Source organism: Miniopterus schreibersii (genome assembly GCF_964146895.1).
Source record: "Miniopterus schreibersii genome assembly, chromosome: 1".
Lineage (NCBI taxonomy): Eukaryota > Metazoa > Chordata > Mammalia > Chiroptera > Miniopteridae > Miniopterus > Miniopterus schreibersii.
Genome location: NC_138101.1, coordinates 151335431 through 151357697, shown reverse-complemented (window position 1 = coordinate 151357697; position 22267 = coordinate 151335431). Strand labels below are relative to the sequence as shown.

General features: G+C 38.4%; 1 protein-coding gene across 1 annotated transcript in view; it reads right to left on the bottom strand.

The window, feature by feature from the left end:
• TMOD3 (tropomodulin 3) overlaps positions 1-22267 on the bottom strand; it is a 65945-nt gene that overhangs the window by 5639 nt on the left and 38039 nt on the right. Inside the window, exons 4-9 of the mRNA XM_081119449.1 lie at positions 14662-14784; positions 13259-13348; positions 9753-9883; positions 8128-8235; positions 4251-4394; positions 3150-3294 (exon numbers count right to left, since the gene is read on the bottom strand). Of these exons, the coding sequence (XP_080975575.1) occupies positions 3150-3294; positions 4251-4394; positions 8128-8235; positions 9753-9883; positions 13259-13348; positions 14662-14784 (741 nt within the window). The remainder of the gene's footprint in view (positions 1-3149; positions 3295-4250; positions 4395-8127; positions 8236-9752; positions 9884-13258; positions 13349-14661; positions 14785-22267) is intronic.

The following is a 22267-nucleotide window of genomic DNA, read 5'->3' as shown; positions in this document are numbered from 1 at the left end:
ATACCTCTCACTGGAGACTACAGATCAGAATGCATGGAAGAAAACATGGTCTTCAGGCTTACCACCTTGACCTACAGGCACATATGAAAGTATAGGGCTGAAAACAAATCCAGCTGAGGGTACTGGGAGCACAACACAGCAGAAGACCCGGCAAAGAGCCATTCCGACTTTCTTTTTTTTAAAAAATATATCTTTATTGATTTCAGAGAGAGGAAAAGAGAGGGAGAGAGAGAGACATCAATGATGAGAGAGTCATTGATCAAGCCCACAACCTGGGCATGTGCCCTGACCGGGAATCGAACCTCGATCACCTGGATCCTAGGTCGACGCTCAACCGCTGAGCCGCGCCTGCCCGGGCGCCATTCCGACTTTCTCACTTCTACCTTCCAGCAATTCCTCAGTGCAGCCTCGAGGTGAGAGGCTTAGAAATTTGGCCCCATTATCAATTCTTTGGCAATTTCTTTCCAAAACCCACTCCACTAATATAAGTTCTCAACATTTCATGATCAGTCGACTGTAAGTAAGCCCTAATTAACCTCATACACTCCCTATCACTAGAAAAGTAACAAGAATTTTTTTGGAACTGTCATTTGAATCGTGCATTCAGTTGCCTATGATGGCTCACAAATGCCTCCCACATAAAATCCAAAGAAATCTAAGTTCTGTACCATGTAATCTTAGTGTCTTTTCCCTGCACTCCCTCTGAATCTGCCAACATCACTTTTTCATTGTTAGCTTCAAGCAGCAAGTACTTAGGAAAGTTTATTCTGAGGGCAGCATCGTGCTATGACAGTTCTCAAAATTTGCAGGCTGTCCTCAGCACATAAATAACTCGCCTGCTCCCAAATCCGAGCTTTTCTCCATGCAGTTCCCCCTCCAGGCATGTCCTTATTCTCATTTCATGCCTGAGAACCTAGTCTAGATTTCATGTCTGCAAATCCAGTTCAGATAAGAACGGAACAGCATGGGGGGGAGAGGGAGGTGTCTAGGAGAGCCACCAGCGCAGGCTGTCTGCTTCCTCTCAGCTCTGCTTCGTGTCACACCACTGCTTTAGCAAGGCCTCTATCACACATGGTCAGGGACATACCCAATTGCTCCATGCCAACATAAAGCAGCCTAAGAAGTAGTTTGTATCTGTTCCCTCACCTTCCATCTGCCAGAAACCCCCCTCGCTCACTCCTTTTCTTATAGGAATCTGGGCAAAGCGCCTGCCCGAGCAGGCTCGTCAGAAGAGCCCCGCTGCTGAGGCCTTGCAGAGGCTGGTGTCCCTGCCGTGGGCTCTCACCGTGCTGCGCTCCTGCATGATGGCAGCTGGGGTCACCCTCCTGCTGGGAGGCCGGTGACAGAGACGGTTGGGCTACAAATTCGTGGGTGGGATCCTGGGACAGCTAAGGTAGTTTCAGAGGAGGCTTTGGCTTGTTTATGGCTATTAAATTACCAGAAAATTGTAACTTTGAGCAGGGTTCAAATTCTATCTCTTTCTTTATTCACTTAATAAATCTTTATTAAGTGCCTACTATTGTCAGGCATGGTTTTAAGAGAGTTGTGGATTCAACAGACAGACATGGCCCTTGCCCTCAAAAAGCTTGGAGTCTTTGAAAATAGTCAATTATAATAAAGTATAACTAAATTACTAAGTAAAAACTTTTTTAGAGCCAATAATCTATATATTCTTGAACCTCTCCAATTATCTGTGAAGTTTAGTCAGACTTGAGAAGCACTATTCTAAAAAGCAAAAATTAAATACCTGAAGGAAAATATAGAAACCAATTACCATGATGTTGCAAACTACATCTACAATAAAAAACACACCAATTGTCTCTCTTAAAGAGTAAGAGGTGAAAATCTCCTATGGGAAACTACAGTCATCAAACACCAGAAAGGGTCTGAACTAATACTTTTCATGTGGTCTGGATTAAAGGAATAAAGTATTTTTCCTGCTCTAGGAAGCTTTAAAGAATACAAATTCAAATGTGGTTGAAGCTTGAAAGGACTGCATCACTTTGTAATGTTACTTCCTTTAGGAAGTTTCTTTTTTAAAAAAGAAAAATGTTTTTTATTGATTTTTTAGAGAGAGGAAGGGAGAGGGATAGGGAGATGGAAACATCAATGAGAGAAACATCGATCAGCTGCCTCCTGCATGTGTGCCCTGACCGGGTATCGAACCGGGGACCTCTTAGTTCATGGGTCGATGCTCAACCACTGAGCCACATCGGCCAGGTAGGAAGTTTCAATTCCTGTCTAAATGTATCTTTTAAAATATTTCAATGACAAACACCAAACTTAAAAGAAGAGTTGATTTTTGGAAATACGTAGAAACAAAATTATAAGCATCATTTTCTTTACTTCAGCCTTGGCTAGAAAATGTATTTCAAGCAAAAGCCACAGTTCAGTAGGAATCATGAAAGAATGGGACACCATGACGTAGATGTGTGCAGCGAGAAGGCCAACTGCCCCTAACAGCTGTGTTAGGGAGGCCAGTTAAGCACAGCAAACACTGGCATACCACTGACTATAAAACTTGGATTCAAACCATAATTGTTCTATATTTTATCATATAAAATAATTGAATTTCTGTTTGATAAAAAGGACAAAAACTTCCCTGTAACGTTGAAATCGTTTTTTTTTTTTTTAATAGCTCCAAGGGGTGACTTATAGCTGAGAATAAAAATTCTTTAAAGGTTCCTAGAGCAGGAAAAATGCTTTATTCCTTTAATCCAGACCATGTGAAAAGTATTAGTTCAGACCCTTTCTGGTGTTTGATGACTGTAGTTTCCCATAGGAGATTTTCACCTCTTGCTCTTTAAGAGAGACAATTGGTGTATTTTTTATTGTAGATGTAGTTTGCAACACAGGAAGTATGTTATAGGAAGTATGAATGATTGTTGTAGAAAACGGTTCACTTAAAGCTGTGAAATATGATTGTCATAGGAAATAGATTTTAATACCCACTAACCAACCCAATAATCACTACAACCTCACTTAAACTGAACTCTGATCCATTCAGTATAAAAAAGACCATGCAGAGTTTAGAAACACAGGCCAAGTAATCTCTCTGTTAAAATTTACTTTAAAAGTAAAAAAAGCTTCCTCAATACATTAGCTTAATGGCACAATTCAGAAATTCAATTTGATATTGTTTGTCTTACCTAAGTCATTATTTTTCGTTATAGCATTAGCTGCCCTGGTTCGGGGTCCCTGCTGTGTAAATCTATATCCAAACTTAAGGATATTTGTATTTTCCTCAAGCATCTTGGCCATTTCCAATTCTACAGCCGTCCCCAACTGCTGTCTCTGGAATAATCAGAAATAAAGAATAGTGTTAATAAACTAGATCAAAATACTTTTCAAGGTAAGTCAAGACTAAGACATTGAGGTACATGCTGATTCTGTTGGTCTTCTAATTTTTTCCCAATTCTTACAACATACATGAGAGAAACAAAATTTTAAAATTCAGTATAGATCATACAGACATCAAAAAATTGTGAACTAGCACAATGAGATACCCTCTATATTCACAGGATGACTAGAATAAAAAAGACAGAAAATAATAAGGGTTGGCAAGAATGTAGAAAAAATGGGGCCCTCAGACACGCTGGTAGGAATGTAAAATGGTGCAGTTGCTGCAGAAAGCAACCTGGCATTCTCCAAAAAGTCAAACACAGAGTTACCGTATGACCTAGCAATGCCACTCCTAGGCACATACCCACAAAAAATGAAAACACATGTTCATACAGGAACCTGTATATGAATGTTCACAGCAGCTTTACTTCTAATATTCAAAAGGTAGAAACAATCCAAACGTAACAGAATATTATTCAGCCATAAAAACAGAATAAGTACTCATATATCCTACAACATGGGTGAACCTCCAGAACATTTGCTCAGTGAACAAAGGCAGACACAAAAGACCACAGTCTACAATTCCATTGATATGAACTGTCCAAAATACACAAATGCACAGGGGCAGAAAGTAGATTAGTGTTTGCCAGGGGCTGCTGGGAGGGGTGAACAGGGAGTGACTGCTGGAGGGTATGGAGTTTCTTTTTGAGACGATAAAAATGTTCTGAAATTAGACAGTGGTGATGGTTGTACAACTCTATGAATAAAATGTCCTCTCATCCCCCTCCATGCATCACCTTCCCAAATGGCTCTCTGAAAGCACTCCTCCCACACGCCTCCTCAGCTCCAAGACCTACACAGTAGTGTGGACTGTAGCTTCCTCAAAGTTCCTGCTGCAGAACACTGACCTGATTGTCAATCTTGAGCTCAGTCAGGGTCTCATTATCTTTTAAAGCATCAATCAGTGCTAGAACTCCGGCTCCTGTAATAAAGTTGGATTCCATGTTTAAGCTCTTCAAATTTTTGTTCACTCTCAGCATATCTGCAAAAGCCTAGAAGTTAAAGAAAATATTTGGAAATTAAAATTTGACAGCACCTATTTCATACTGTACATGCTATAAACAAATATACTAATCAACAAAACTGCCTTAATGTTTCTCATTAGATTGTTTTAGCTTGACACCTCCCTCATAGGTCTCACATGTAATCCACCTCGCACATGTACCCTATCACAATCTTTAGATTTTTTGTCACATGTAATTCTCTATTGATAACATTTCCACTGCCGTTTACATTATGTTCATTCACACCGTTGCTGTGTCTCTTTCTCATGTCCCTCATCCCATCTGTCAGTTTCTTTGTAGGACTAACTTCATCAATGTCTCTTTGGAACATCTTTCCTTTCATTTTTTTTTGTTAATCCTCACTGGAGGATATTTTTTCTATTGATTTTCAGAGAGAGTAGAAGGGAGGGAAGGGGGGAGAAAGAGATAGAAAGAGAAACATCTATGTGAGAGAGACACACCGACTGGTTGCCTCCAGCGCCCACCCTGAGGGCCAGGGCCAGAGCCTGCAATCCAAGGACGTGCCTTGACTGGAATCAAACCTGAGACCCTTCAGTCCAAGGGCTGACACTCTAACCACTGAGCCAAACCAGCTAGGGCTAGAACATCTTTTCTTATTTGGGTCCTGATGCAGTTGGATTACTGCAAAGTCAAAATGAGGGTAAATTATGGACTAATTTCCAAGGCAGAGACCAAAAGGAATGCCTAAGGCAGAAGGCCAAAAAGGATCACAGACAACTAGAACTGCAAGGGCACAGACTACAGAGAAGAAGGGGCTAGCTATATATTCAGTTCCTCAAGGAATGCTCTGTGTTCAGTCTGCCTCCATTTCTTTCTCACAGTCTATGGTAGTGCTGGGTATTCGACCCAGTGCTTAATAAACATCATATTAATTAATTCACTAACAGAAACCTGTAAGAAGAAAGGGAAAAGTTAGAATATGAGTTTATATAAAATAGCCCTTTAGAGGTGTCAAACACAAAGTCAAACTCCAGAAAACATGTGGAAGACCAGCTTAAAGTCAACTTAAAGAAAAGGCAATAGGGGGTGGCAGGGGGTAGGGTAAAGGGACACTAGAAAAAACTTGGACAAATTATCTACACACTTGTCCTTTCTACTAGCAACAACTAGCTATGTGACCTGGAACAAATCCCTTATTCATCCTTTGTACATACATTTATTCAATTATTACTGGTGGCTTATTATTTGATAAGTACTACTCTGTAGATTCAGAAATAAAACATGCCTGATGGAACTTGCATTCTAGTGGGGGACCAGATAATAAATAGGCAAAATGTAATATCAGATGGCAAAAAGGGGCACAGGAAGAAAAAGAGGGAAAGTAGGGGAGATGGGGAGTGTGAGGGGTAGGGGTGGGGTTGCTAGTTTATATAGGGTGGTCGGGAAAGGCCTCCCCCTAAAAGGTGACGTTTGAGCAAAGACTCAAAGTGATGAAATGAAGCTATGGAATATCTTTAGGGAGAAAGTTCTAGGCAAGAGGAACAAGTGCAAAGGCCTTGAGTTGGGAGCACAAGTGGCATATTTGAGGAAGAGCAAGAGGCTATATGGCTATAGTGGAATGGAAAGGCAAGTAAAGGAGATGAGGTCTGCTCATGTAAGGCCTAATAAGGCCATTAAAAGATTTTGATTTATACTCAATTGAGATAGGGAGCTTCTGGAAGGTTCTGAGTATAGGAATGAGATAATTAAGTTTTAAAAGAATCACTTCTGGGTGTGTGTTTTTTATGGACATTTTTCCACTGATTTTTCAGAAAGAGTGGAAGGGAAGGAAGAGAGGGAGAGAAAAAGAGAAACATCGATGTGAGAGAGACACATTGATTGGTTGCCTCCCACAGGAGCCCGGGCTGGGGCTGGGGCTGGGGCTGGAGCCTGCAACCCAGGTACGTGCCCTCTACCAGTAAGCGAACCCACAACCCTTCAGTCCAAGGGCCAATGCTCTAACCACTGAGCAAAACCGGCCAGGGCTAAAAGAATCACTTTGGATGCTGTGTAGATAGAGCTGGCTTTGGGGTGGGTAAGATGGAAGCAGGAAGCTCAATTAGGAGGTAGTAGCTTATACAAGGACAGTAGTTGTGAAAATGGTGAGAGATGGTTGGAATTTGGAAATATTTTGAATACTGGGCTGGATATACATTAAGGTTGTGAGAAAGGAAAATCAAGGGTGACGCCATTCTTTTTGGCTTGAGCAAATGAAAGAATGAAGTTGCCTTTTGGTGAGAAAGGAAAGAGTGTGAGAGAAGCAGGGATGGGATGGAAGTTAGGAGTTTGGTTTGGGACTTAAATTTGAGATGTCTATTAGACACCCAAATAAAGCTGTTAAGTAGGTAGCTGGACAAGAATATGGAGGTCCAGGAAAGAGGTACAAACTGAAGATGATGACATTGGTATTCATGAGCATATACAGATAATATATAGCAATGAAATAGAATGAGATGAGAAAATGCATGTAGATAGAGAAGAGGGCCTATGACCTAGCCCTGGGCTGTTCCAATGCTTAGAGGCTGGGAGAAAAAGGAGGAACCAGCATAGGAAAAAGAGAAGGGATGTCCAGGTGAGGCGGCAGGACATTCAAAGGGAGTGATGTCCTTAAAGCCAAGTGAAGAAAAAGGTTCACACCATGATCAAGAGGGATTTACCACCCTGGCGGGTGTGGGTCAGTGGTTAGAGCATCAGCCACTGCACAGAAGGGTTTTGGGTTTGATTCCCGGTCAGGGGCAAGTACCTGGCTTGCAGGTTTGATCCCTGGCCCCAGTCAGGGCATGTGAGGGAGGCAACCAATTGATGTATCTCTCTTACATTGATGTGCCCCTCCCTGTCCCTCTCTCCCTTCCATCTCTCTAAAGATCAATGGAAAAAGTATCCTTGGGTGAGGGTTAACAACAACAAAAATTAAGAGGGATTTACCTAGGAATGCAAGGTTGATTTAATATACAAACATTAATCAAGATAGTATACCACACTAACGGAATAAAGAACAAAAACCACACAATCATCTCGATAGACACAGAAAAAGCATTTGACAAACCCAACAATATAGATCCATAAATAGAATCTTCTGCAGGTGGTAAAAAACTGGTATGGAACTTTATGCACTGATATGAAAAGATCTTTATGACATACTGTTGAGTAAAAAATAAACTGCAGAACAGCATATGTTGTATGACACCATTTATGTTTTAAAAAATTATAGGAAGGAAATATAGGAAAAAATAAACATAAAAGAGCAGTAAATCATGTACTACCGAACAGAGAGCTAAACGTCAATTGAAAAAAGAGTAAATTGTTTTCATAAAAATCAGTTTAGCCATCTTTGTAACATCCTGGTATGTAGTTATAATTTCGGTATTACCAATAGTTAACTTACAGAGAGAACAGACTGACAGTTGCCAGGAGAGGGGGCTGGGAGTGCAGGTAGAAAAAAATGAAGGGATTAAGAAGTACAGATTGGTAGTTACAAAACAGTCATGGGGGTGTAAAGTACAGAATAGAAAATATAATCAACAATATTGTAATACCTATGTATGGTGCCATTCCTTTCTCACAATGTACAGTGTTTATATAAAATACCCCCCTAGACTTATTGGGGGGATCACTTTGTAAGTTATATAAGTGTCTAACCACTATGCTGTACACCTGAAACTAATATAATATTGAATGTCAACTGAAATTGAAAAATTAAAAAAAAAGGTAGCTTACTTACAATAGCAACTGGGTCATTGCTCCGTGTGGCTGCAAGACTTAAACATTTCACATGTGTGTTGGTTTCCAAAGCCTTCGCAAAGTCTTTCAGTGTTGGAATTGGAATATTCTTCAAAGACAATAATGTGAAACATTACATTTCAGTTTTCAGGGCATTCAGTCCATTAATCAAGTAAATGTTTGTATTTACCTTTTCTCATTAAAATGTTCTCAGGAATTATATAAACACACAACAGCCTACAAATGAAAACAAGTAACTCTGCTTCCTCCATATCTATTTGACTTCTCTATCATGGTACATCTGCAAACTGCTGACCTAGAGCAGAGTATTATCACCATTTCTCTACCACTCAGGTTAAAGCAGCTCTTGCTACTCTATATGTAATTATTCATATTACAAGTCAACACCTAAGTATTCAAAGTGGATACATTTTCTGCAAAGAGAAAAACATGGGAGCCCACCTCTAATGAGTGTGATTCCTGAGGCAAATGACATACTGTTCTTAGTCCCTTAAACTGCAAGGTATTAAGAGAGATTAACCCCATGCCACTTGAAACGTGGGAAGATATAGTTCTTGAAGGCATTTATTTCCCCCTTTAGTCCCAAGACTTTAATTCCCTGAGCCTGGTTATTTTCAGATCATTACTGTTGATTTACAGAAATATGAAGACATTTTTAAAGAATGAGTAAAATTAATGATCAACTAGGGATATTAGCTTTTTCCAAGGCTTTCTTTCCTACACTCACAGGAAGGAACACCCACTAAAGAAGCACAGAGGTCTTATTCCGTAGGTTCTTATAATTTCCAGATGTTCCCTCCACCCCCAATTAAGATAAATCAAGATTTAATAGTCAAGAGAAATGAAAACATGTTCACAGAAAACCTATGACTGCATATGAATGTATACAGTGGCTTTATTTATAATCATCCCAAACTGGAAGCAACCCATATGTCTATCAACTGATAAATGGATAAACAAATTGTACTCTATCCAAACAACAGAACAAACTACTGATGTAAGTACCAAGATGGATGAATCTCAAATGCATTACGCTAACTGAACGATGCTAGACTCAAAAGGCTACATACTGTGATTCCATTTATATGACATTCTGGAAAAGGCAAAATGATAGGGAAAGAAAACAGATCAGTGATTGTCAGGGGATAGAGCTGGAGGCAGAGAATGACCACAAAGGGGTGTGACATGTTTGACATCTAAATGTGCTCGTGGTTGTACAACTATATGTGTTTGTCAAAACTCACAGAACTCTATATTAAAAAGAGAGAATTTGACTTTATATAAATTATACCTCAAGAAACCTGATTTAAAAAACAAAACCCAGAAGACTAAATGCTCTTACAAGTAGGCAGCATTTTTAAAGCCAAAGAGAATTACACTGACAGTCTAATAGGATTTACATTTTTATACGATAATCTTTATAAACAAGTCAGAAAAATACTATATGACTTTAATTTTTACAATACAGAGGAATCTGTGTTACCACAGTGTTAAGAGCAAAAACTTTACCTTTAAGTAGAATTGTACTATATCAAAACTGCCCAGCCCTCATCGTAGATCCATCTGACTCAGCAACTCAAAACTTTGTTTGCTTAGCACACCTACCTTTATATTATTCAAATTAACTTCAACAAGACGAACATCATTTTCTTTAATTCTCTTTAAACTCTCTTCAACGTTGGTTGGATTTGGTGGCTCATCAAATACTGGGATGATCTTTTCACCTTTTACCACATCTGTAGTAACAAATGAGAAGAGCAAGAGTCTCAGTGGTTGATACTATTACAGTGGATGCATATACTAACTTGGTAACACACACACACACACACACACACTCACTCACTCAGTAGGACTAATTTTAAAGTTTCTTCCTCACAATTACTAAAACATCCTTTGTGTGTTGACACAAAGTGCTCAAATAAAATTTTATTAAATATATACTAAATATATACTAAAAATAATTCAACATTTTATTTGCAATATATCAGCCTTCAAAAATGAGTTTTTCCACTGCCTGTTGGTATATTACAAGGTATCTTTTTGTTGTTAATCCTTACCCAAGGACATTTTTTCCACTGATTTTGAGAGCGTGAAAGGGAGGGAAGGAGGGGGAGAGAGAGAAACATCAATGTGAGAGAGACACATCAATTGGTTGCCTTGTGTACATGCCCCAACCGGGGCTGGGATTAAACCTGCAACCCAGGTACGTGCCCTAGACCCGAGACCCTTTGGTGCATGGGCCGACATTCTAACTACTGGGCCACACCAGCCAGGGCTTACAAGATATCTTTTTTTAAAATCTTTATTGTTACAAGATATCTTTACTACTAAAATACATTTGGTAACACAGGCCAATGATCCCATTTACTTTTAGCAATGTTTAAGATAAAGTTCAAATATTATCAAATCTAACATCTCGTATGATTTCTCTGAGATCTGCTAGTAATTCCTGAAAAGGCATAAGAATCACAGGCTTGAAGAAATACAGCCTCGATGAGAAGAACAAGGTGATGGAAGTACACAGGCCATCTTCCCATGGGGAGTACTACACAATGGGAAAGGGGGCGGGCTCTCTATCAGGAAGAAGAGTAGGAACAGGGAATGGCTCCCCATGACAGAGAGAGAGGTAATAGCACACGGAGGAGCTGCTGACGCAGAAACTCCAAGAACTACTTCCTTCCTTCACGCCTACCCCAGTCCTTCACGGTATGGACTATACCCCCACACACGGCCAGGATACAACTATGCAAAGTGAAAGAGGATCTAGAAGCCTTAAACCCTCTAATGAGATATGTCTGCTCTGACGTGCGTATGGAGGTCTATGGATACCTATAACAGACAAACTTTTATGGATACATTTTCTGGGAAGAACACCTATAGCATTAGATTCTCAAAGAGTCAAAAGACAACAAAATGTTAAAAACCACCGAAATGGAAAGACTGACAGGGTCACTGTCTGGCTTAGTTCTTCCCATCTGCCCTTCTCTAGCTTTTAGGAGGCAAAATTTATCTTAAGACAAGGTGTATTGCTTACTCACCCAGTAAATTCTCTGAGAGTAGCTGTTCTTTTCAAACACACACACAGCCCCCCCCCCCCCCAGCCTGAGATCAACTTAGACAAAGGTCTGAACATTATTTTCCTGAGAACAGTTGAAAGATCTAAATCTACTTACCCTGAAAGTTAATATATATTAAAAGAAGGCATGCTCACTGTCTTCTGATTTATCTTATAGAGAAGAAAAATTTCAGGTTGTTCTAAAAGGCTGGGTTAGAACAGGTGTAGATTGCCAGGAAATGGGATTTGGTTCAATACAAAGAGGAATTTCCTAACAGAGCTCTGTGAAAAGGAAAGAGTGGGCTCCCTCTCATGTAGGGTAAGCAGGGCAGTCTTCTTCAAGACCATAGATCAAGGGGGCTGGAGAAGAGCCTCCCTCACTGAGGGCAAAGCTGAACAAGTTCTTCCTCAATTCTAAATTTTCTAAAAACTAAATGATTTCTTTCCCCACTCCACAGAATGTGCGGATTTAAAGAGCATTGCTCCCTAATGAAATAATGGATCCAGTCAATGGGTTGCTGAAACCATTATGAAAGGTTCACTGGAACTTTAAATGGAGGGATCAGGCTGCCAAAATTTGAACCCACTGATCACTCTTAACACATTCCCCAAAGAGGTATGACCAGACTTGATATGCTTCCTAATGTGATTCAATCACCACCTAGGAAGCATTCCTTCCAAAAACCAAAAAAACTGCACCCGAATCTGGTTAAGCCTCTAGAAAATAAATAACAGTTAACAGAAACACAGAAGATACTAAAAACAGCTGAAGTTGGGTGATATTATTCTCTCTTCTATTATGCATGCTTAAACATTTCTACAACAAAAAGTTAAAAGAGGGGGAATGGCCAAATCAGAGAATATTCACAAAATGGAGTGTTATACAGATGTTTGAATGTGGTAGCTCTGTATGTACTAACCAGGAAACATGATATGTTGCAAAATGATTTATATACTATATAGCGTGGGTTAAAATCCTCACCACTGACTTTGTGTGACATTCAAGTTAGTTAGCTAATCATTCTAAAATCTCAGCTCCCTTACATGCAAATAAAGGATAATATATAATACCTATTTCATAGAACTGTTGTAAGAATTAAATTAGAACAATTCATACTAAAGAGCTGTGCACAGAACATGGTACACAGTCAGCATTCAGAAAATCAGCCAATTGTATTATTTTTGAAAGTTTTATTTTATTAACCAATGTCACCCCAATAAATTCAATAAAAAAGAAAAATTAAGTTATAAGAAATATCTATAGTATGATCCCATTTTTGTAAACAAACAAAAGACTATGCATACATATATATAAGTTTATATAAACACAGTACAATGTCTAGAAGAATATATACCAAATTGTTAACAGGGTTAGGGGTGTGGGGGGTAGAAGGCATGATGGCTATGAATAGACACTTTTACTTCTTACCTTTATACACTTAGGTACTGTTTATTTATTTATTTTAATTGATTTTTTTAAAGAGAGGAAGAGAGGGGAAGGGAGAGACAGAAAGAGAAAGAGAGAAAAAACACTGATTCGTTGCTTCCTGCATGCGCCTCAACTAGGGATTGAACCCACAACCTAGGTATGTGCCCTGACTGGGAATCAAACCCATGACCTTTTGGTGTATGGGACAATGCTCCAACCAACTGAGCAACCCAGCCAGGGCTCCTATATATGGATTTTTAAAAAAGCTTTGCTTTGTCTATTTAATACTTTGTATCAGACTAAAAGGTTTAGGGGTCGAATAGTTCTGTGGTTTCTCCTGAATCTGATTTAATAAAGTAGTTTGTCAGCACTGTTGTAGACTTCTTAAAAATCAGTAACATTGAAAAAAGAATGTCAACAAAAGCCAAGTTTGAGTAGCATTAGTGGTTCCTATTACATTTGCTGACACATTAAGCATAAAATACTTAATATTCCATTTTCAATGGTTTTCTATATCCATACCATCTAACCGGAATCTTAGGTTTCCAGTACATATACATAACATTTGATATGTATACACTGAAGTTGATACATGGAGAAACAAAAATAGGTTTTTTTGACACTTACTTGAAAACTGTTCTTGGTCGACACCATTACTACTTCCCACTATATTACAGAACTGTGTATTCGTTATCAAATTGTGCATCCCAAGAATAGCTACAGAGAGAGAAAAGGAAAGTTATTTTTATTTCCATCAGTTTTGAACATAAAGAATTTTGCAACCAAAAATCTCTTATCAATGGTATTAGCATTCTCTGGACATTTTCCTACTCAATTAAATATAGATTTTGCAGCCAAAAAAGGGGAGACAACGTGATTAAAAATCACCTACAATCTCCTCATCAATGTCCTTATTATTCTCTCCACAGTTCTGAAGTCAGACACATAGCAGGAGCCAGCCTAACCCTAAATGCAAATCTACGCTTAGCTCCATCTGGTGGCAAAGAAAAAAACTGACATAATCTACTTTGCTGTTCATTCGTCAAATAAGGTTGCCAGCAACATAATGCAATAAAAGGCAGATTTTCAACTTAAGCTTCACTATTTTTACATTTGTTCTCTCTCGTATTAATTACATTCATATTTTAGCTAAGAGCAGAATACTAAAAGTATAACTGAATTATATTTAAGATTAAAGTAGCACCCCCACAAAAATAACAGGAGAAATAAATTTGATTTTTGTTTTTGATGGTCTTTTGCATAAACTGGGGAGAAGCTACAGTGTGCTCCTGGCCCATTCCACTCTGATGAATTTACAAATCCATCAATCGTCACCGCCCCCAGAAACAGGACACCTGCTCTGGTTGTGGCAAACATCTTGACTGTTTTCCTAGGTCCTTCCTAAAGGATCGTCACTGATCTTTTCAAACATGTTAGTTCTTGGGGTTACTTGGGAATAAGATCTCCCCATGTATCATATTTTTCTATCTAGGAAAATGGGTGTGTGTGTGAAAGTAGGTGGGGGAGACACTGGTTCTTATAAGAAACCAGCAATAATGAAAATAACAGGGAGGTTTGGAGTGTTCCATACATACTTCAGAGAAGCTGGGAAAGTGGTGAGGATAGCTCAGGGCTAACTGTCTCATCTGCTTTCCAGTAATCCACCTTGGGGTCTTTCCGATAAAATGGGACAGCAGTTGACCCTGGTGACACTTTCTCAGTGCTCAGACGGGACAGTTTCTAGCTGAGCATCAGCCAATGAAACATTTTTATAAAGACTTTCAAAGTGTGGGAAAAGATGTCAAATAATACAATAAATTTCATTAACATAAAATTTCACCACTGAGAGAATTTTAAAAAATGAAGTTCTTTGTGTCAAATTTAGAGTATAAGAAACAAAGCCAAATATGTGGTCACTGATTCAACAGCACTCTGCTAGGCAAAGGAAACATCTGCATAATGAATAGGTGTGTGCTGATATCCCCCTCCCTTCCACACTCATTCACAAATTAATGTGCTTTAGGAGATACCTGCAAGGTCACACAATTCTGTATCAGAAGCACTTGTCAAAGCTTCTTCTAATTCCGGATCAAGAGAGATTTTTTCTTCTGTAAAAGACTGCATAGGTTTCTGTTTAGGGATAAATATTTTCCCTGTAAAATAAAGAGGTTTGTTAATTTACTACTGCTATTAACTCATTATGATTTTATTCTAACAAAAAAAATCATTAAATGTGCAATTTAAGCTAAAATAAAAAGTCAAGATTGACAAACAATAATTTCATTTCATCTTCAATATGTATTTGTAAGTTTCCAGTAACCAGAAAAACTAAAATTAAAAAAAGGGAAATTTTCCCATCTGTGAAAATATAAACTCTTTTTGGAATAATTATGAGTTACTCTACAATTACTGAATCAAAAAATAAAAGAATAAAGAAATAAACACAAAAATCTTTAGATTAATCTAAGATTAAAAGAAATTTCACTTTCTTATTCTTAAGCAACAAACTGTTACAGTCCCTCCGGGGATGGCAAAAGCAATTATTCCAGAAATTCAAGTTTTAATTGCAAAGAAATTCCTACATGTCCTGAGTGGAGTCTGAAACTTTTGATCGCTGTGCCTCTAAGGTGCAACAGACACTAACAAGGTTACCTATCAAGAAACTAGTTATTCTAGAAACCTAGAGTATTTATTATGCAAAAATCGGTATTTTATTACCATATGTTCAATGCAAGATTAAAACTATGAAGGGAATAGTAAATGATGATACAGCTGCAGCACAAGCTGACCAAACAAGATGTAGTACTCACACATGGCAGGGACTAGATTGGCAAGATTGCCTATAGTTTCTCTCTCAAGACAGGTGAAAATGATAACTAAACTATCTGGGAAGACCTATGTATGGCTTCACGGAAGTGCCAATTATTTTGTTTTCTATTAGGAAACTGCCAGGGAAACATGAGACTATCTGGCCTGATGACTATATGCAATGCTCTATCAAAAGGAATGTCTGTAGGCTTATAATTAGTGCAGTGAGTTGTGTACTTCTTCAGGTAAATATCAATTAGTATAAAAAAAGGAATCCTTCCACAATCAAACTATTCCCAGGAGTCTGGCCAAGGTTGGTCAGGTATTTTCTGCTAAGCTCATCTAAAGGATCTTAATTTCTGATGTTATATTTTTTATTTTTAGCATTTCCATTTGGATCTTTTAAAAAAAATTTTTTGTGTTTCTCTGCCAAAATTCCTCCTCTCTTCACACCTGTAGTGCACCTTGTCCATTAGATTCTTTGGCATTTCCATCAGTTATTTTAAAGTCCCTGACTGATAACACCAAAATCTGGGTCATCTCTGGGTTTTCTACTGACTGCTCACTTTCCTGACTACGCATCACCTGTCTTAAGGTCTTTGACTGTGTGCTGGGTGTTTTGTATAAAAGTATAGCAGAGACTGAAAGGAGCATGCCCCTCAACATACTCTGCAGTTGAGATGAATGTGGGCTTTGCTGCAACATTAGTTTGACTTAGTTCCTCAATGGCTTCAAACATTTTGAGGACAGGATCAGGACTTTCTCCTCAGCAAGGCCTGGGATTAGAACCCTGGTGAGGTTCTGGAGATCTCCCAAGTGGCCTACCTTGAGCTGTGGAGTGTGAGATTTCTCCCAATGTGTAGCCCAGGCTGCCAGCTTTCTGGGGGATGGGGCACTCTCTTTGTTTTCCAGTCCCACTCCATGATTTCTGGGCTTTGGCAGATCTTTCAGCCTCACCCTTATCTTGTCTGCTCTATAGTTTGTGAAGTTGGGGAGGGCCTGGAAGGGATTTCTCTCAACTTTCCTGGCTCTCCCTTGGCCTCCCCCAGCCAAAAACCTATGCCTCAGGAATGTTCTCTCAGCTCTGCTTCACTGCTCTGTTGTTAGAGTGGTACCCTAGCACTAAATAAAGATGAGTAGCAAAGAATGGGTGGTAGTGAGTCTCACCCTGTCTCTAGGGCTGCACTGTCCAATGTGGTAGCCACTAGCAACATGTGACTACTTAAATTATTTCAAACTAAAAATTCAGTTCCTCAGCCACAATAACCACATTTCAAGTGCTTGACAGCCACATTTGGTTAGCACCAATATGGACCATTTCTATCACTGCACAAAGTGCTAATGGACAGTGCTGGTCTAGGGTTTCTCTGGATTCTAATCTATCCTGCCAGCCCTTACATGGTCACTAAACATTTGTCAGAGGTTAGGCTGATTGCTCCTTACTCCTCTCTACAGTGGTTTCCTCCTTTTCAGTCAGGAGAGAGTAAGAATGAATCACCTCTCTTATGAAGGGCTTGTCACTTTCTGGAGTCCTCAAATTCTCTGATAGGTATTTATTTATTTATTATTTATTTATTTAGAAGTGATGGCCCTGGCCAGTGTGGCTCAGTGGTCAGAGTGTCAGCCCATCTACCAAAGGGTGCAGGTTCGATCCCCGGCCCCAGTCAGCGCGCGTGCAGGAGGCAACCAATTACTGTGTTTCTCTCGCATCGACGTTTCTCTCTCCCGCCCCCCACTCTCTCTAAAAATCAATGGAAAAATATCCTTGGGTGAGGAGTAACAAAACAAACAAACAACAAAAAACTATGTTTACTTAGAGTAAACTGCTTGTTTTGGTTGTTATAGTGACAGTAAGTCTCTTGCAACTTTCTACATCTGAATCAGAAGTCTTTCTGGGCAAGTATTTTCTTATCTAAAAAATGGCACATGACCAATCCACAATGTATAAGGATGTTTTTAACTGCATGTAACAGAATACCCAATTTAAAGTGGTTTAAACTGGCAATTCTCAAGCTTTAATGTGCATCTTACTCACTTGATGATCTTATTAAAGTAGATTCTGACAGGAGGTCTGATGTGAGCTCTGAGATTCTGCATTTCTAATCAACCTCCCAGGTGATGCTGATACTGTGGACCCACAGACCACTATTACAGGAGCAAGGGTTCAAACTGTAAGTATTTTTATCTCACTTAAAAATCCACAAGTATGTGGATGTTCAACAGCTCAACCCTGACATCAAAGATCCAGGCTCTTTTCATTTTTCTCTTTGGCTATAAACCAGCATGGAGGCCTTTATTCTTAGCCCATCAGTCTCAAGATGACCTTTGTAACACTAAGTATCATGTCTTCATGCAACAAGGTCAGAACAGAAAGGAAAGAAAGACACTTTCTCGATTGTCAACTTTTAGAAGGAAACCTGTCCAGTAGGTTTCTTCTCTGATCTTACCAGCTCTGGGTCACATGACCATACCTCAGCTGTAAGGATGGCTAGGAAAGTAAGCATCTGGCATTTTCAGTGTATTTCAGAGATGGGTCTGCTAGAGGGAAGAAGGGATTTGTGAATGAATGCACTTGTCTCAATACTGAACCAGATGAAGTAAGTTCTGTGCTCCCTTAATTCCCTGAACATTTCACTATAGCTACACTTACACATTATGCATGTTTGTCCACTGTGAGCTTTTAAATGTTCTGTTTATCCCGCATCCTTCCCTGGCACACAGGAGGCAATTCAATTTGTTGAATAAATAATTTGGTGATCACCTCCAGCTCAACTACCTACTTTTACAAAGTATAATTTAAATACCCTGGTTCAAAGTCAAACAGCAGAGTTAACACTAGAACACAGATTCCCAACTCTCTACCCAGTGCTTCTTCCAATACACTGGTGGCTTTCAAATTTAACTCTTTAGCAGTGGACTTTTCCCCTCAAACAGATGCCTACCTGTATGGTGGTATGCATAATTATCTTCTTAGTACCAAATTTTGGAGTTCTGGTGACTATTAAATAATCTTTTATTATTGGTTCACAGACAAAGGAAAATTCAAATCATTACATCCCCATAATTCCCTATTACTTTTCACAGTGGTTGGTATTATAAGTAAAGTGGCATACAATTCAGATGGCATACGTTTAACTGACATTTCAGGATAATTACATTTTCCTGAGCCCGATCTCATCTGACTTCTTGGATGTCTATGGCAGTGGTTCTAATGCTGGCTGCACATTAGATTCACCCAGGGAACTTTAAAAATTCTGATATCCAAGTCCCAGATTTTGACTTAATAGGCCTGGTGTGCTGTAAGGGACATCTGGATTTTCAAAAACTCTCTAGGGGTTCTAATGCACAGCAGCCAAGGTCAAGAACCATTGGATTATGGCATTTACTTACTAAATAAGACCACATAAGCTATCAAATGGCTGCCTATGTCTTATCCTAGGGACCAATGGAATCTAAAACATTATAAAAATCTAAAATGTTTATTTTTGTAATCCTCATCCACATTCCATAGAGGTATTATTCATATTTATTTTTTCCTCATACATGAACTTTTGCTAATACTTATAAATACAAAATAAATTTCATCAGAAAAAGAATAAATCAAAATTTCTAAGGGCTTATGGAAATTCTTCTGCGATACAGAATTTTGCTATTTTTTTAGACAGCTCTAAAAGAGCTCTCCTGGCATTCCTTTTTATAATTTCTCTGTATACAGAGATTTTTGTTGGGGAAGTAGTTAGCCTATACAATATTATGTTTTAACAATACAAAAAGTAATTATTACACATTTATTCATGTTTAGTTTAAGACTAATACAGTGTAAGAATTACCTCTTAACGTATACATATAGAACCTAGTTATAGGAAATTAAAAGTCAAGATAGTCTGGCCGGGCGTGGCTCAGCAGTTGAGCATTGACCTAGGATCCAGGAGATCGTGGTTCGATTCCTGGTCAGGGCACATGCCCAGGTTGAGGGCTCGATCCCCGGTGGGGGCGTGCAGGAGGCAGCCGATCAATGACTCTCTCATCATTGATGTTTCTCTCTTTCTCCCTCTCCCTTCCTCTCTCTGAAATCAATAAAGATATATTAAAAAAAAAAAAAAAAGTCAAGGTAATTACTTTTGTAAAGGAAAAAATAGGCAGACCTTAAGTTTAGTACTAAGAATACAAAATCTAAGGGGCACTCCCCAAATTGACTGATAGACTCAAACAAACCCTTAAAAATTCTTAGCTGACTTTTGCATATAGTGGCAAGGCGATGCTGAAATTCATGTAGAAATCCAAGGTATCCAGAATAGCCAAACAATCTTGAAAAAGAACAAAGCTGAAGAACTCATAGTTCTCAATTTCAAAACTTAATAAAGCTACTGTAATCAAGCTAGTGTATGGTGCATAAGGAAAGACATTTAGATCAATAAAATATAATTGAGAGTCCAGAAATAAACTCATATTTATGGTCAACCGAATTTCTACAAGTACCAAGACAATTCAATTGAGAAAGAATTGTCCTTTCAACACAGATTACAGACCTCAATGTAAAAGTTTAAACTGTAACACTCTTAGAAAAAAACAACTAGCCCGGCCGGGTGTGGCTCAGCGGTTGAGCGTCGACCTATGATCCAGGCGATCAGGGTTCGATCCCTGGTCAGGGCACATGCCCGAGTTGCGGGCTTGATCAATGACTTTCTTGTCATTGATGCTTCTCTCTCTCTCCCTCTCCTTTCCTCTCTCTGAAATCAATAAAGATATATTTAAAAAGAAAAAAAAAACTTATGTGGAACAAATGGTACCATCAAGAAAGAATAGAAAATTTTTTCAAATCATGTATCTTAAGTAACATATCTAGAATACATACAAAAATGTTTATTGATAATAAAACAAATATTGATTGATTGATGCAAATCACTAAAAAAACAAACCAATTTTAAAATAGGAAAAGGAAGTGAAGAGACATTTATCCAAAGATTCAGTCTAATGGCACATAAAAAAAAGCTCAATATCATTAGTCCTTAGGGAAATAAAAATCAGAACCATAATGCACTATCACTTCATAGCTATAATAAAAAAGAAAGACAAGTGTGGTGTGGATGTGAAATAACTAGAACCCTAATACACTGCTGGTGGGAATATAAAATGGTGCAGCTACTATGGAAAACAGATCCACAGTTCTTTAAATTGTTAAATATAATTACCATGTTACCCAGCAATTCTACTTGTAGATGTATACCCAAGAGAAATAAAAATGTGTCTACACAACAACTTGTATACAAATGTTCACAGCACCCTTATTTATAAGTTAAAAAGTATAAACATTCTAAATGTCCATCGATGATGAAAAGATAAATAGACTGTGAATCATAAGTGAAATATGATTCATCATTAAAAGGTACGAAGCACTGATACATGCTATAACATGGATGAAATTCTAACACATGCTAAGTGAAAGAAGCCAGTCATCAATACATATTGTATGAGTCCATTCATATGAAATGTCCAGAGTAGGCAAATTTAGAGGGACAAAAAGTAGATTAGTGATTTCCTAGAGCTAGAGATTAGAGTGAGGAATGGAGATTAACTGCTAATGGGTACAGGGTTTCTTTTGGGGATGATAAAAATGTTCTACATTTGAGTGTGGTGATAGTTGAACAACTCTAAGAATGTACTATACACCACTGAACTGTACATTTTAAATGGATAAATTTTATGATGTGGATTGCATTTTAATAAAGATGTTAAAAACAAAAACAAAGGACCAACAATATTAAACATGGGTTTTTGGGGTCGTTATAAGTAAATTTATGTTTGGCCCCCTAAAATGCAGAGAGAGAAAACAAAGAAAATATAATTTTTGAGACACATTCAGCTAGACAATGTGTATTTCTTAGTCAAAATCAGCTGTTTTCTGAGAAATACATAACTAGCAAATTGCTGGATCGATTCCATATAACAGAAAACACCTTTCTAAATGTGTGTTAATTTAAATTAGTTTTACATCCATTAGATTAACGTTAAAAATCTTAATTACTATGAAATGCTAATAAATAGATGTCCTTTCTAATGGTTAATTCGATCTGTGCCCTCAGTGTCTTGCAGGATAAGTGAAACGTTAGGCTTTTATTAGATGTAGAGGTGTTACATAGGCTGTGCCTGTGTTTTTGCAAAGGGTGAGAAAATTTGCAAATTTGATACTGTTTTTATCCAAAACCACTTCTTAGTATTCATTTTAGTATGCTGTTACTTCTGATGTGTTTTTTCAAATTATGGATTATTCTTTACAGAAATCTCAGCCTCATTCTGATAAAATGATTTAACATATATAAAGGATCTATAGTAAACATAATAGACACATGTTAATTCTTTATTGTTATTTCCCCTGGAATTTTTTGCATGTGTATGTGAGGGAGAGAGACAGAGTGTTCCAAAACTAGCAACCCAGGAGAACTGAAAACCAGATCCAACCAAGTGTCTATACCAGTGGTTCCTTAAACTCAGGGAGTGAGGGTTGGCTAGGCATAGGTGTATATATATATATATATATATATATATATATATATACATATTTAATATATTTCTATTGATTTCTTTTTAGAGAGAGAGAGAAGTGGGGGGGGAGAGGGAGAGAGAGAGAGAGAGAGAGAGAGAGAGAGAGAGAGAGAGAGAGAGAGAGAGAGAGAGAGAGAGGCATCAATTGATTGTCTCCCAAATACACCACAACCAGGGACTGAGCCCACAACCTGGGTATGTGCCCTGATCGGGAATTGAACTGGTGACCTTTCAGACCTTTCAGTGCACAGGACAACGCTCAACCAACTGAGCCACACCAACCAG